The sequence below is a fragment of the Schistocerca nitens genome, chromosome 2, assembly GCF_023898315.1.
Source record: "Schistocerca nitens isolate TAMUIC-IGC-003100 chromosome 2, iqSchNite1.1, whole genome shotgun sequence".
NCBI lineage: Eukaryota > Metazoa > Arthropoda > Insecta > Orthoptera > Acrididae > Schistocerca > Schistocerca nitens.
In genome coordinates, this window is record NC_064615.1 from 822,590,759 (window position 1) to 822,606,355 (window position 15,597).

At 42.7% G+C, this 15,597-nt stretch overlaps 1 protein-coding gene across 2 annotated transcripts in view; it reads right to left on the bottom strand.

Annotated features, from left to right (window-relative positions):
* Window positions 1-226: 226 nt before the first annotated feature.
* The window catches only part of LOC126237078 (uncharacterized), a 719,539-nt gene continuing 704,168 nt past the window's right edge, over window positions 227-15,597 (bottom strand). The window contains exon 4 of one of the 2 annotated variants that reach the window (XM_049946875.1): window positions 227-1,194. In XM_049946875.1, coding sequence (XP_049802832.1) covers window positions 1,009-1,194 — 186 coding nt within the window. In that variant the 3' untranslated portion in view covers window positions 227-1,008. The remainder of the gene's footprint in view (window positions 1,195-15,597) is intronic. The other variant, XR_007545027.1, reaches the window with a different exon arrangement.

Consider the following 15,597-nt stretch of genomic DNA (forward strand, 5'->3'; position numbering starts at 1 on the left):
TACAGCTTTTAATTTCCAGAGCTGGTCCATCCATGTAGTGTGCTCCTTCCAATTTTTATTAATGTCCTAATTTCTTAAACTGTAACTACTTCTTCACCAGATGTAGTACATTTTTAGCTAGATTGGAAATAAACTTGGGAATTGATGTTTTCAGCGGATATAAGGAGAATTCCTTGCAAAGTACCGAAAAGAAATAATGTTTTAATGTTAATCAAACTTCATTACATAATAACGTACAATATTATATAACATTATAATGTGCTAATTTTAAAAAGCTAAAATAATCTAACATCTGTATTATGTACATATAGATCTGCTGTATATATTACAATAAATCTATCACAATGTTACAAGTATTGCCCTCTGGAACAAGTGAATTCTTTCTCTCTTTTCAAAAAATTATACTACTAAGAAAACTCACTGCGAAAGGCCGACAATAGTGAATACGAAAAAGAATTAAATACTTTTTTTCTAAAACCTTCCACGAGGCCTTTCGTAACTCTCGACAAAACTATATGGAAGAATTAGTTACGGCATTCTTTTACCTTTGACTAATCGGCAATTTAGTTATAGCTAACAGGAGAGCTATGTTTTAAAATTTGATTTCATTCAAGTTATTTAATTAGAGTGATATTACTGCCTTAGAGGCAAATAGTTTAGTGTCTCTCTCTCTATGAACTGAACTATGAGAGAGTATACCGTTTTAATCGCAGCCTGTTCAAGCTAATGTCCTATGAATAATTATTTGTCAATAATCTCCAGATTCTCTCGGAGTATAATCCGAGAGCAGTACAGTGTTGAAAGGCAGAACTGTGTCGGTAACAAAGGATGAAAGTGGACTGGACTTCCCGGACTACAGTACGTTTCCGTCTAGCCAGCGGCGATATTCGCGACGCTGGCGAGGAGAGAAAGTAGGGAGAGTGGCTATTTAGCTGAGGGAGGCGCGGAGCTGACAGGTTGCCCTGAGACTGTGGCGGCTGCGGTGGCTGACTGCTGACTGCTGAGAAGTCAGCAGCCGTTGTGGAGCAGCGCGTCGGCCAGCCTCCAGACGCGCCACCAGCTGCCGCTGACAGCGCCGCCACGCGCATGCGCCCCCGGATTCCGCGCATGCGTGGAACGCCGCCACCAGCTGCGCGCCGTTTGCGCGTGCGCCTTCAGCTGCGACTGCGCGTCCAACATGTTGCTGGAGTCTGCCTGCAAGAACAACAAACAGGCCGGTGAACTATTTAGATCTGCTCTGCTGCTCACAAGGGGACCGTACGAACTTCCCATCACGGATTTGATTCATACGGACGAGGTGTGCACGGCGCGACTAGGACTTCAACATATCCAAACAAGATGACGCAACTCTCAACTGTTTCCGAGAAAATCGAGATGGAAAATTTTAAGCATGCGCTGCATACTTTTTATCGTCGTTATTAATCACGGAGTTCGCGGCTGAGCGGGTAAGCGCTTCAGCTCATAGGTGCGAGATCTCTGGATCGAATCTCATTGTCAGCTCATCTTTGTATTTCAATCCGACGCATTTCCAATAACAGATTTATTATGACTGTGTAAATCATCAGTATATAATGATTCATTTATTATTTCCGTAATCTTTACCTTGAAAAAAAAAGGATAACTTTTTTCCGTGAGGGACTTGACTTATCCTTTGCACGCTCCCCGTGAGACCCACATTCCCAACATGTCCACACCACTACATTCGTAGTGCACCTAATAGATGTTTGCCCATCATACTCATTACTCATTACTGGTCTCACGGGGAGCGTGCAAGGGATAAGTCCCTGCAGGCGCACTATCCTCTGTGCCCTCGATGGCTCAGATGGATAGAGCATCTGCCATGTAAGCAGGAGATCCCGGATTCGATTCCCGGTCGGGGCGCACAGTTTCAACATGTCCCCAATGAAGTATATCAACGCCTGTTTGCAGCTAGGGTGCCCATTTAATTATCATTTCATTTCTAGCAAAGCTGCGTGGTCATCAACGGTAACTGTTCTTTCGGGAACAGATAAAACCGTGATATATAGTGAATGGCTTATTTTCATTGTGTCTATTGCAAAACAAACTTGGTTTACATTCATGGACGGTTGTCCATTATTACATATTTTCGTCGTGTAGCATGCCTATCTATTGCTGGAATTAGGTGGAACTGAAAAAAGAAAAAGAATACCAGGAACTAGATTCGATCCAGAGACCTGACGATTATGACACTAACTGCTTACTCGCTCGGCTGCGGACAACTTTAATACTAGTTACCGTCACACCAGGTATATAAGCACGCCTAAAATATTCAAACGCGATTTTCTCGGAAACAGTTTAAAGTTGAATTTTCGTGTTCAATATGATGAAATATGATGGAGTTCTAGTCGTGCCCTACATACCCTATTAATATGAATAAAATCGGCGAGGGAAAGTCCGTTTGGTGTCCTTGTCAGAGGTACTGCGGCCGTACATTCAGGATCAACTACAAGAATAGAAATTACGGATGCACCACAGAAGAACGAAAAGAAATGCCTATTTAAATGAGCTCTCATTTGCTGACGATTAAATTAAACCCTTTATTCACTGCTAGTGAAAAGAACAGATCATCATGAGGTATCAAAAAATTTCAAGCAGCCATCCTTAATATAAATAATAAGATGTCAATTTCAAAATTTAACCTGCGAGGTTCTATTGTAGTCATAACCACCGACAAAAGAAGGTAGGGCATCACAGCTGTGTTGTCACATGGAGTCAGTCACAAACCGTGAACAGTGAGACTCATTATAAACCACGTCCATCAATAAAAAATCAAACTGACACAACAACATTAATTATGACTCTTTGAGTGTGGCAAACTATTATCAACAAATCAGAATTAGGGTAATTATAGATTCATAAACCAAGTCCAGCAATCATGATACTTTTAATTCCTATTTGATAAGCGAAGGCGAGCAAGAGATACCAAATAGTGAGGATGTCCAAGTAGAGAGGTACTGCCCAGATTTCTTGGTGAAAAGTTAAGAAATTTATTATTTGGAGGTAAGGGAGACCTTTGTGCCTCTCACCCCTCCCCCCTCCCCCTCTCCGCTTTCTCTTTCTCTCTCTCTCTCTCTCTCTCTCACACACACACACACACACACACACACACAATTCTTCAAAACAACACGTTGTTTACTACGGCTGGTCAGTTACGACCGAGTGCACCTACCTCGTTAAGCCTTACTGTGGCTCAAGCCCGGTTTTCGCGAGATATCCAAGGTTCTAAATACAAGATTGCAGTATTGAGATGGGGGCGATTTTCGACGTACTAAGACAGACTCAAGGCATCGTATGCCGTACGCTATACGCAACATAAAACAAGAAAGTTTATTAACTTATGAATCAAACGTACTAGGTGTAGAATTAAACTATGCCTCCACACGTGAACACATTGCCTGTTTTTCTCTAACGAGTGCACTACGCGACAATCGGATTTTTGTAATTTTTTATATTTATGCTACGTGAAGTTTAAAACTCAAATCTACCTCTTCCAAAGCAGTTCGAAGCAACCCTTGAAAATTGTCGAGTAAATCGACTTCTAAGTTTTCCTATCATGTTTAACATACTAAAATAAGCGATATTTCTTTTCGATGTGGCTCTTTGATAGCCTTCTTGTTCATTGCGAGGATGGCCTGGCTTCGATTAAAGGTGTATTCAAATTTTTAATCAAAGGTGCATGTTCTTTGATCATTTACGTGAAGTGTGAAATACAAAAAGATAAAGAAAATGTAATCTGTAGTATTTTAACTTTACCATCATGCTTAACAATCTTTTATAAAAGTTGGCTAGATAAGAATTTAAGTTTTCAGTGAAAACTGGATTTTTGTGTGCAGTTTATTGTTGGAAAGGAGACGTGCATTTTTCATAAAAATAACAGATGCGTTAATTTGCAGATACTTGATAATTTTTCTATTTAAATGGCACAAGTATCCGAATTGACAGTGAATAAATCAGATCATTATCAGGTATCATAAAATATAGCGACATCTTAACATAGATAATACGATGGCCATAAAAAAAATATAACCTGTGAGGTTCTGTTGTAGTCATAACCGCTGACAAAGGAATGTAAGGCATCATGGTTGCGGTAGTCATATAAAGTCAGTTCATGCTCGGCTTTGTCATCCAATTCGGCTGTGGTTGCGAAATGAGCACACCACAGCGTACAGATGGCTCTGAGCACTATGGGACTTAACATCTGTGGTCATGAGTCACAGCGTACAGATGTTGCAGGCATAGGGACTGAGAGCAAGTTCCATTATGAAAAACGGCAATGACCAAAACGAGACACTGTACATTTGCCGGCCGGAGTGGACGTGCGGTTCTAGGCGCTACAGTCTGGAACCGAGCGACCGCTGCGGTCGCAGGTTCGAATCCTGCCTCGGGCTCGGATGTGTGTGATGTCCTTAGGTTAGTTAGGTTTAAGTGGTTCTAAATTCTAGGGGACTGATGACCTCAGAAGTTGAGTCCCATAGTGCTCAGAGCCAATTGAACACTGTACATTTCTTCTTTTGTACTGCAGCAGTCAGTGTTTCAAGAACTGATGCATTCTCACTGACTAATTCGTAAAGCATATCCATCTCGTACTTCGAAAATGTTTTCTTCTTTTATCTCCCATTTTGTGAGAAACAAACGACAGCTCTAGTAGCGAGGTATAAACACATTTGTGCTTGTTGAGGAATGACTTCACTCACCAGCGACTGTCTGACATTGACGTCACTCACCGCCGACTGTCTAGAAGACTACGTGTGTAGGCAACCATATGCTAATTCAGATCTCTGTTAATATTTTTGCGTCTTCAGTGCGTCTTCCATTGCAATACACGGAGTTAACAGCGATGAAATGCACGGTTGGCTGACGAATGTTTGTTGACCGGCGTATAATGCTGGTGCACCGCATGTGGAAGCATCTGCAATGGTCAACGGCATGAGGATACAGAAGGCAATACAAACCATTGCATTAAAGACACCTATCGTGTAACCACAAGACATGCCCTGTAATTGGAAGAGTTTCGTGGTGATCTCTCCACTCGCAAAAGAGTCCTGATTAGTACCCCATTCGGATCTTCGGGAGGGGTCTGCCAAGAGGTAGGTGACCGTGAGGAAAAGAGTGAGTAACCAACGGAAGCATACCGAGTCGGGACGTAGAATGTCAGAAGTTTGAAAGTGGTAGGGACGTTAATAAATTTGAAAAGGCAAGTGCTAAGGATCAACATAGATATAGTGGGAGTCAGTGGAGTGAAATAGAAAGAAGACAAGGATTACTAGTCAGGTAGTATAGAATAATATCTGCATCAGCAGAAAATGGTGCCAAATGTAGGATTCGGTAAGGATAGGAAGGTAGGGCACAGGGTGAGTTACTGTTAACAGTTCAGTAATAAGTTTCTTCTCATCAGAATAGACAGCCAACTAACATCAACAACGGTACTTTAGGTATACATGGCTACATCGCAAGCAGAAGATGAAATAAAAATATATGATGATATTGAACAGGTAACTCAGTATGTAAAGGGAAATGGTAATCTATTAGTCTTGGGGGGACTTGAATGCGGTTGTAGGGGAAGCAGTAGGACAAAGCGTTACGGGGAATATGGGATAGGAGTGAGAGAGGAGAAAGACTATTTGCGTTCTGCAATAAACTTCAGCTAGTAATAATGAATTATCTGTTCAAGAATCAAAAGAGAAGGTAAAGCTGGAAAAGTCCTGGAGATCAGGAAGATTTCAGTTAAATTACCTCATGGTCAGGTAGAGATTTCGAAATTACTGGATTGTAAGGCGTACCCAGGAACAGATATATACTCAGATCACAATTTAGTAGGCTGAAGTTTAAGAGATTAGCCAGGAAGGATCAATACGAAAAGAAGTGGATACGGAAGTACTGAGGAAGAAGAGACACGCTTGAAGTTTTATGAGGCTATGAATATTGCGGTAAGAAATAGCTCGGAAGCCATTTCACCCGAAGAGGAACGGACGTACCTAAAAAGGGCAATCACAGTTGTTGGAAAGAAAGCCGGCCGGTGTGGCCGTGCGGTCTGGGCGCTTCAGTCTGGGACCGCGTGACCGCTCCGGTCGCAGGTTCGAATCCTGCCTCGGGCATGGATGTGTGTGATGTCCTTAGGTTTAAGTAGTTCTAAGTTCTAGGGGACTGATGACCACAGATGTTGAGTCCCATAGTGCTCAGAGCCATTTGAACCATTTTTTTTATTTTTTTGTTGGAAAGAAAATCATAGGTACAAAATAGGTAACTGCCAAGAAACCATGTGTAACAGAAGAATTACCTCAGTTGATCGATGAAAGTACAAAGTACAAAAATACTAAGTAAAATTGAGGAATACAAAAATGCAAGTTGCTGAGGAATGAAATAGACAGGAAGTGCAGGGAAACTAAGGAGAAATGGCTGCGTTAAAAATGTGAAGAAATCGTAAAAGAAATGATTGTCGGATAGACTGACTAAGTACACGGAAAGGTCAAAACAACCTTCGGTGAAGTTAAAAACAATAATGGTAACATTAAGAATGCAATGTCCATTCCACTGTTAAATACGAGGAGAGAGCGGTTAGGTGGAAAGAGTATACTGAAGGCCTTTATGAGGGGGAAGACGTGACAAAAGAGACGGGGGGATACAGTATTAAATCAGAATTTAAGAGAGGTTTGGAAGATTTAAGACCGAATAAGGCAGTAGGTATTGATAAATTCCATCAGAATTTCTAATGTCATTAGCTGAAGCGGCAACAAAACAACTACTCACGTTGATATACACAAAGTATGAGTCTGGCGATGTACCATCTGCCTTTTGGAGAAACATCATCCACACAATCCCGAAAATTGCAAGAGCCGACAAGTGCGAGAATTACCGTACAAGCAGCTTAACTGTTCATGCAACCAAGTTGTTCAGAAGAATATTATACAGAAGGATGTAAAATGATTAAGGATGTGATAGATGAAGTTTAGTTTGGCCTTAGGAAAGGCAAAAGCACCAGTGAGACAATTCTGATGTTCGTCTGATAATGGAATCAAGACTGAAGAAAAATCAAGACACGTTCATAGAGTATGTCGACCTAGACAGTTTTAAATTGTACAATACGTTCAAAATTCTGACGATTCTACGGGTAAGCTGTAGGGAAAGACGGGTAATGTACAACATTTACAACAGCCAAGAGGGAACAATAAGAGTGGAAACCATCAACGAAGTGCTCATATTAAAAGGGTGTAAGACAGGAATATAGTCTTTCAACCCTACTATTCAAACTATACATGGAAGAAGCAATGGCGAAAATAAAAGGGAATTTCAAGAATGGAATTAAAATTCAAGGTGCAAGGATACCAATGATAAGATTCGCTGACGACATTGCTATTCTCAGTAAAAGTAAAGAAGAATTACAGGATCTGCTGAATAAAATGAATAGTCTGATGACCACAGAATATGGATGAGAGTAAACAGAAGACAGATGAAGTAATGAGATGTAGCAGAAATGAGAACAGTGAGGAACTTAACTAAATGGCCACGAAGTAGATGAAGTTAAGAAATTCTGTTATGTAGGCAGCAAAATAACTAATGGCGAACGGAGTGAAAATAAGCCTAACACTGGCAAAAATGGCATTCCTTGCCAAAAGAAGTCTACTAGTATCAAACATAGGCCTTAATTTGAGGAAAAAATTTCTGAGAATGTACGTTTGGAGTGAAACATGGACTGTGGGAAAACCGGAACAGAAGAGGATCGAACCAGTTGAGATGTGGTGATACAGACGAATGTTGAAAATTAGGTGGACTGATAATGTATGGAATGAGGAGGCCCTGCGCAGAATTGTAGAGGAAAGGGATTTGTGGAAAACAATGATAAGGAGAAGGGACAGGATGACTGGACATCAAAAAATGGTTCAAATGGCTCTGAGCACTATGGGACTCAACTGCTGTGGTCATCAGTCCCCTAGAACTTAGAACTACTTAAACCTAACTAACCTAAGGACATCACACACATCCATGCCCGAGGCAGGATTCGAACCTGCGACCGCAGCAGTCGCACGGTGCCGGACTGCGCGCCTAGAACCGCGAGACCACCGCGGCCGGCTGACTGGACATCTGTTAAGACATTAGGGAATGACTTCCATAGTACTAGAGGGAGCCGTAGAGAGTAAAAACTTTAGGGGAAAACATACACTGTAATACATCCAGCAAATAACTGAGGACGTAGGTTGCAAGTGCTACTCTGAGATGAAGAGGTTGGTACTTATAAATCATAAATCGCCTGTTCACTATCTATTTCGCATTTTGCGACGTCCGGACGCGACAAATCGGAGCTAACACTAGCGGTCATACTTCCCCAAAATGGGACCAATATGGCGCCGCAACTTCTGTTTCGAGTCGTTTTATTAAAGCTCGAAATTACAGAAGCTGTCGCTCGTGACTCACCACGAACGGCATCAATTCTCCATAGCCGTTGCGACACCAAAACCGTAGGTTCCAGCACCGTGACATCCTTCTGATAACCACTTACACAGCCGAGATGATTGTGAAACTATGGCTGTCTGTACAAGTGAAGCAGGAGGGAGTGGCAGCACTTCTGGACGGCGGCGTGCTCACGAATAGCCCTCGCCTGTCGGTAAAACTGAGCCAGCCGTGGATCGTGTTTCTGGCGCCAGTGTTTTCGCAGCTGTGCGCCGCGCCGCTCATAGAGACACGCCTGTGGTAGCCGTCGGCACTTCTGGCGCCGAAGCGCCGAAAAGAACGCCTCTCTGCGGTTACCGGCACCAGCCGCCGGCATTCCACTGAAGGCGCGCTTCCGCGTACCGTCACGACTGCTTACTGTTCTCTGTCGTCACGCGGATGTTGCTCTAGAGCCCATTCTACTGCGGGAATTCTCCTGTGGTCCCAGAACTATGACACACCTTACTCCCTTCGAATGTGTTCTCATTCTTAGCAGGATGCTATATATGTTGTTACTGTGTTAAGTAGATATAAACGACGGACAAAGTTCTGGATTTCTACGTCCTTCCAAGAAAAATTACGCATGATAGGCAAAACAAGGAAAAAGTGTATTTGTATCAAACACAGGCCTTAATTTGGAGTACAGCAATTTATGGAAATGATCCATTGACTGTGGGAAAACCGAAAAACAAAATAATCGAAACGTTTGAGATGGGGTGCTATAGAAGGATGTTGAAAATTAGGTGGAGCAATGGGATAAGAAAGGTGGAGATTTTCTGCAGAAGCGGCAAGAGAAGGAATACCAGGACAGCACAGACAAGAAGAAAGGACAGAATGATAGAGAATGTTAAGTATCAGGGTGCTGGTCCATGGTACTAGGGATCTGTTGAGATTGAAAACTGTAGAAAAGTCACAAGTTGAAATACATCCAAGAAATAGTTGAGGACGTTGAATGCAAGTCCAATTCGTGGTGGGCCACATCAAACCACTCAGAAAACTGAAAGCCCAAAGAAACAGATGCATTATGGACATGTTTTTGATTGTGGGTTCTCTGATTAAGTACAATTTAGAATTTTAGTACTTATAACCTTTATGAACAGCTTCAAATCTACAACCACAGAAACAAATGTCAAAATTATCTAAATAATAACAGAGAAACAATCTTTTTCAAACGTTTTGGTTCTATTACTTGAACAAATATACCATACAGTCACTGTTTTCAAATTCGTTCCGCCCTTTCGTTCATCTTCAGTATTTCTATTTTGGGATAATCATATTCTTGACTATATCTGCTTCACTATAGGCATCGTAAGAGCGCGCTCTACTTTTCTTCGCCCTGTGCCTTACTTAATATCCTGGCAACTTCGTCTACTTTTAATGTCATTCAGCATTCCAAATATTTCTCTACTCTTCCCTCCAATCTCTCCTTCGATGATTCTTCGTTACAGGCGATTTATTCGCCAAATATGTTTCAGGGAATATGTTTTCCACATTCTTATCGTTTCCATCAATTTCCTTCTCTCTCGTATTTTTAGAAAAAGTTCTTCATTCTTTATTCTGTCATCCATTGCACTTTACGAGTTTTACTCACAAACAAATTTCAAAACTAATCGACAGTATTTGCCCTTTCTTTTTAACGGTCTGTGATTTGCCCTCATGTAATATTACAGTCCAGACAAAACATCTGCGGCACTTCTCTCTTATTCGAAGGACCCTTTTTGCCGCGAAGACAGTCTTTCACGTTTTCCAATGTTCTTTTACGAGCTTATATTTTACTTCTCATTTTCTCGACCTACATTCTTTTCTCTCTCATCAAACTTCCATAGTGCATCATAATAGAGTTACAGGTTGACTGGATCAGGGAGAAGGGACCAAACAGCGAGGTCATCGGTCCCATCGGATTAGGTAGGGATTGGGAAGGAAGTGGCCCTGCCCTTTCAGAGGAACCTTCCCGGCATTAGCCTGAAGCGATTTTAGGGAAATCACGAAAAATCTAAATAAGGATGGCCGGACATGGGTTTGAACCGTCGGCCTCCCGAATGCGAGTCCAGTGCATCAACCACTGAGCCGCCTAGTTCGGTAATACAGTTATACTTATCATCAGCATGCGTAGGTCGAGTGTCGTGTCTACGGCCTCCACGGATCGAAGCCTGCGGTTGGGTGAGGTTGGGGCCAAATTTTGTTCAAAAGAACCACCATGGGATTGACGTTAAGCGATTCAAGTAAACCACAAAACATCGAAATCAGAGCGGCTAGATCACTTCTCTCCAGTGACCTACTGACCTATAGCAGTCAGATATAAAGGCTAAGGATCTGTACCGTCTATGTCACCTGAAATGCATTAATGTATTCCCAGGCGCACAACTGTCTTGATGAAATGGTGTTCGCTATAGTAGACGTGTCAATATGGAGTCTGCAGAATCAAGGGACCTTCCAAGCCCAGTTTCATTACTTCTGGGTGCTGCGCCATGTCCTATTTACTTGTCCCTTTTCCTTGTAAGGGTCTTCACAAGTATTCTTTTTAGTACCTTCATTTCGAACTTTATCTGTCCACTTAGTCTTTAACATCCTTACATAGCTTCTTCTTTCCTTGTGCTGTGTGCGCAGTCAATAGCTACAGAGCGAAATCACCAGAGGACGCCACCAACACTAAGCACGCACACTTAATGCGAGGCGCCACTCAGTTGCGATCTGTCGCCATCCAGATGGCGCTCATAAAGTGGAACTTATTTATGTTTCTGGCTCGAGACCTTCAGATAGTTGGCCCCATACGCTGCTAGCCATGTTAGTTGCTGCGAAGGGCCCTAATACCTGGAACTACTTTCCTTTTCCGCAAAAATGGAGCTCACACGACCATCATTCCACTGGTCGAGGATAAACGGAAACACTCCGCACACACTCTATATCTACGTCTATATAGATACTCCACGAGTCACCGTACGGTGCGTGGAGGAGAGCACCATTTACCATTACTAGTCAGTTCCTTTCCTATTCCACTAGAGTGTCTATATGCCTCCGTATGAGCCCTAATTTCTCGTATATTATCTTCTTCGTCCTCAAGGGCAATGTATGCTGGCCGCAGCAGAGTAATTCGGTAGACAGTTTCGAACGTCGGTACTCTAAATTTTCTCAATAGCGTTCCTCGAAAAAGCACATCTGCTTCCCTCCAGGGTTTCCTATTTGGGTTCCCCATGCACCTCTGTAACACCTGTGTTGTTCGAATCTATCGGTAACAAATCTAGCAGCCCGCCTCTGAACTGCTTCATGTCCTCCTTCAATCCGGCCTGGTACGGATCGCAGACACTCGAGTGGTATCAAGAATAGGTCGCACCAGCGTTCTATATGCGATTCCCTTTACAGGTGAAACACACTTTTCTACAATTCCCCCAATAAACCGACGACTACCATTCACCTTCCCTACCACAGTCCTCACATGCTCATTCCATGTCATATAGCTTTGTAACTTTACGCCTAGATGTCTAAACAACATTGCTGTGTCAAGCAGTACACTACAAACGCTACATCCCAAATTTACAGGCTTGTTATTCTTACTCTTCCGCATTAACGTATATTTTACCACATTTAGAGCTAGCTGCCATTCATCACACCAACTAGAAATTGTTCTAAGTCACCTTGTATCTTCTTACATTCACTCAACTTCGTCAAATTACCGTACATAACGGCACCATCAGCAAACACAGCGAATAGCTGCCCAACTCGTCCGCCAATCCATTTATGTTTATAGACAACAACAGCGATCCTATCACACTTCACTGGGGCACTCCTGACGCTACCCTTGTCTCTGATGAACACTCACCGTCGAGGATAACGATGCTTCATCTGCAAATAACCTAAGACGTTTGCACAGATGGTCTCCTAAATCGTTTATATACTGTAGATGAAGAAACAGCAGACGGCCTATAAAACTATCTTGGGGAACGTCAGAAATCACTTCTGTTTTACCCGATGACTTTCCGTCAATTATCACGACGTGTGATTTCTCTGACACGGAATCACGAATTCAGTCACATAACAGACGATATTCAGTAAGCACGCAATTTCACTACAAGCCACTTGTATGGTACAGTGTCAAAAACCTTCTGGAAATCTAGAAATACGGCATCGATTTGAAATCCCTTGTCAATAGCACTCAACACTTCGTGTGTGTAAAGAGCTAGTTGTGTTTCACAAGAACGATGTTTTCTAAATCCGTGTTGACTGTGTGTCAATAGACCGTTCTCTTCGATGTAATTCGTAATGCTGGAACACAATATATGCTCAAAAATCCTGCTGCCTATCTACGGTAATGATATGTGCCTGTAATTTAGTGGATTACTTCCAGTACCTTCCTTCGCTGTTTAGTCCCCCTTAAACATCCCAACAACCACCACCACCAGTACCTTTGCCGCGCGGGATTAGCCTAGCGGTCTGAGGCGCTGCAGTCATGGACTGTGCGGCTGGTCCTGGCGGAGGTTCGAGTCCTCCCTCGGGCATTGGCGTGTGTGTTTGTCCTTAGGATAATTTAGGTTACGCAGTGTGTAAGCTTAGGGACTAGTGACCTTAGCAGTTAGGTCCCATAAGATTTCACACACATTTGAACATTTTTTTTCAGCTACCTTTCTTGAAAATTGGTGTGACTTATGCAACTTTCCAATCTTTGGGTAACGATCTTTCGTCGAGCGAGCGGTTGTGTACTGTCACGTAGAAAAAGGTGTAATTAGATGAATGGCGAACACTAACTTGACTTAACGAAGGTTATTCAGCACTTGCACATACAAGAGCGCGAAGCGAACTGACCCTGGGCAGAACACATACAGTATATATACAGCTACAGAACATTCCAGTACAATGATTCTTGACATTTCTAGATACTTCTAGAATGTACTCGAACCGAATATAGAATTTAAAATTGTACAGTACAGGTGAGTTTTTAACTCACGACGCTCCATGCAACAATTTAGTGTCGTAACCACTACAACAAGGTGCTACTCAACTTCCACTGCGACAATATGATAAGTATTTAAGACAACCAGTTCCAGCAGACTACGCTGTCATCTTCGGGTCTTAAAATCTTTTGTTGTAAAACATATTCATTTTACGCTGACCTCAAGCACAAGACGTCAAGTGGATGAAAATAGCACATTATAAAAGGTTTTTCATCGCCAGATTTTATCTCCACCGAGTCGTTAATATGTTATGTTACTTTACCTATCTCGTCCGTAGGTTTTGCACAGCAGTGCAATGTGAGCTGAATGCGTCGGTGGGTGGGGGTGGGGGGGGGGGGGGAGTTCCTTGACGGTCACTATCGTGGTTCCTTCCGCCTTCTTCATCCAAAGGACGCCGCCACTCCGACTTTAATGCTGTCAGTCTTCGAGATGGCAAAGCCTAAAGCGGAGCCTTGTCGTGTGCTGATGATGACGGAGACGGCGAGCAGAAAGGCGCAGGTGGGATGACGTGGGGCAGAGTGCGGCGGGCCTGCATAAAACAGAAGCCCTGGGCGCCGCCTGATGGGGCCATTCGTCACGGATGGCGCGGCCACGCCCTCCGCGTAAAGCGAACTCCATTACGGCGAGTGGCTGGCCTGTCGCGGACGCTAATGATAATTTCTGCGCAGCGCTTTGCGGCGGCCGGTCCGGTGCGGAATATCGGAGCTTGGAGTGCCCCTACCGCGTGCTGCTCACCACATAGCCACCCGAGCCCTTTTGTGACTGGTTTCCCTATTTAAACTTTGGCCTATTCTCACACGACTCGGCCCGGAGTATTGCACAAATTTTAAGTAAAAAAGAAAATGCTTTATTGCCAACAGAAAATACACGGTTCAAAAGAATAAGCACGCAATTTCACTACAAGTCACTTCTGTGGTACAGTGTCAAAACCTTCTGGAAATCTAGAAATACGGCATCAATTTGAAATCCCTTGTTAATAGCACTTAACACTTCGTTGTTCCACGGGACTGGAAGAAGGCCCAGGTCATAGCAATCTATAAAAAGGGTACAAAATCGGATGCACATAATTGCTGGCCAATTTCACTGACATCGATTTGTTGTAGAACCATGGAACATATTTTGTGTTCAGACATAACCAACTTTCTAGACTCTGAGAAGCTTATCTGCTGAAACCGGCACGGTTTTAGGAAACAGCGGTCATGCGAAACACAGCTGGCCCTCTTTGTGCATGATATACAACAAGCTCTAGATACCGGTTCCCAGGTTGATGCCATATTTCTCCACTTTCGAAAGGCATCCGACTCAGTTCTGCACTGTCGCTTGCTCCAAAAAGTGCGTGCTTACGGCCTATCGGATGACATATGCGGTTGGATAGAAAGTTTTCTAACAGACAGGGAGCAGTATGTCGTCCTGAACGGGGTGACTTCAACAGAAACAAGCGTAACTTCAGGTGTGCCCCAGGGCAGTGTAACAGGCCCGCTGCTTTTTACGATTTGCGTAAACGATCTGGTTGATGGTATTGACAGCGGCATTAGACTGTGTGCCGATGATGCTATAGTCTACAGGAAAGTACCCGGTGATCAAAAAGTCAGTATAAATTTGAAAACTGAATAAATCACGGAATAATGTAGATAGAGAGGTACAAATTGACACACATGCTTGGAATGACATGTCGTTTTATTAGAACCAAAAAAATACAAAAGTTCAAAAAATGTCCGACAGATGGCGCTTCATCTGATCAGAATAGCAATAATTAGCATAACAAAGTAAGACAGTGTCTTGAAAGGAGGATATAAGATGAACATCAACAAAAGCAAAACGAGGATAATGGAATGTAGTCAAATTAAATCGGGTGATGCTGAGGGAATTAGATTAGGAAATGAGACACTTAAAGTAGTAAAGGAGTTTTGCTATTTAGGGAGTAAAATAACTAATGATGGTCGAAGTAGAGAGGATATAAAATGTAGACTGGCAATGGCAAGGAAAGCGTTTCTGAATAAGAGAAATTTGTTAACATCGAGTATAGATTTAAGTATCAGGAAGTCGTTTCTGAAAGTATTTGTATGGAGTGTAGCCATGTACGGAAGTGAAACATGGACCATAAATAGTTTGGACAAGAAGAGAATAGAAGCTTTCGAAATGTGGTGCTACAGAAGAATGCTGAAGATTAGATGGGTAGATCACATAACTAACGAGGAGGTGTTGA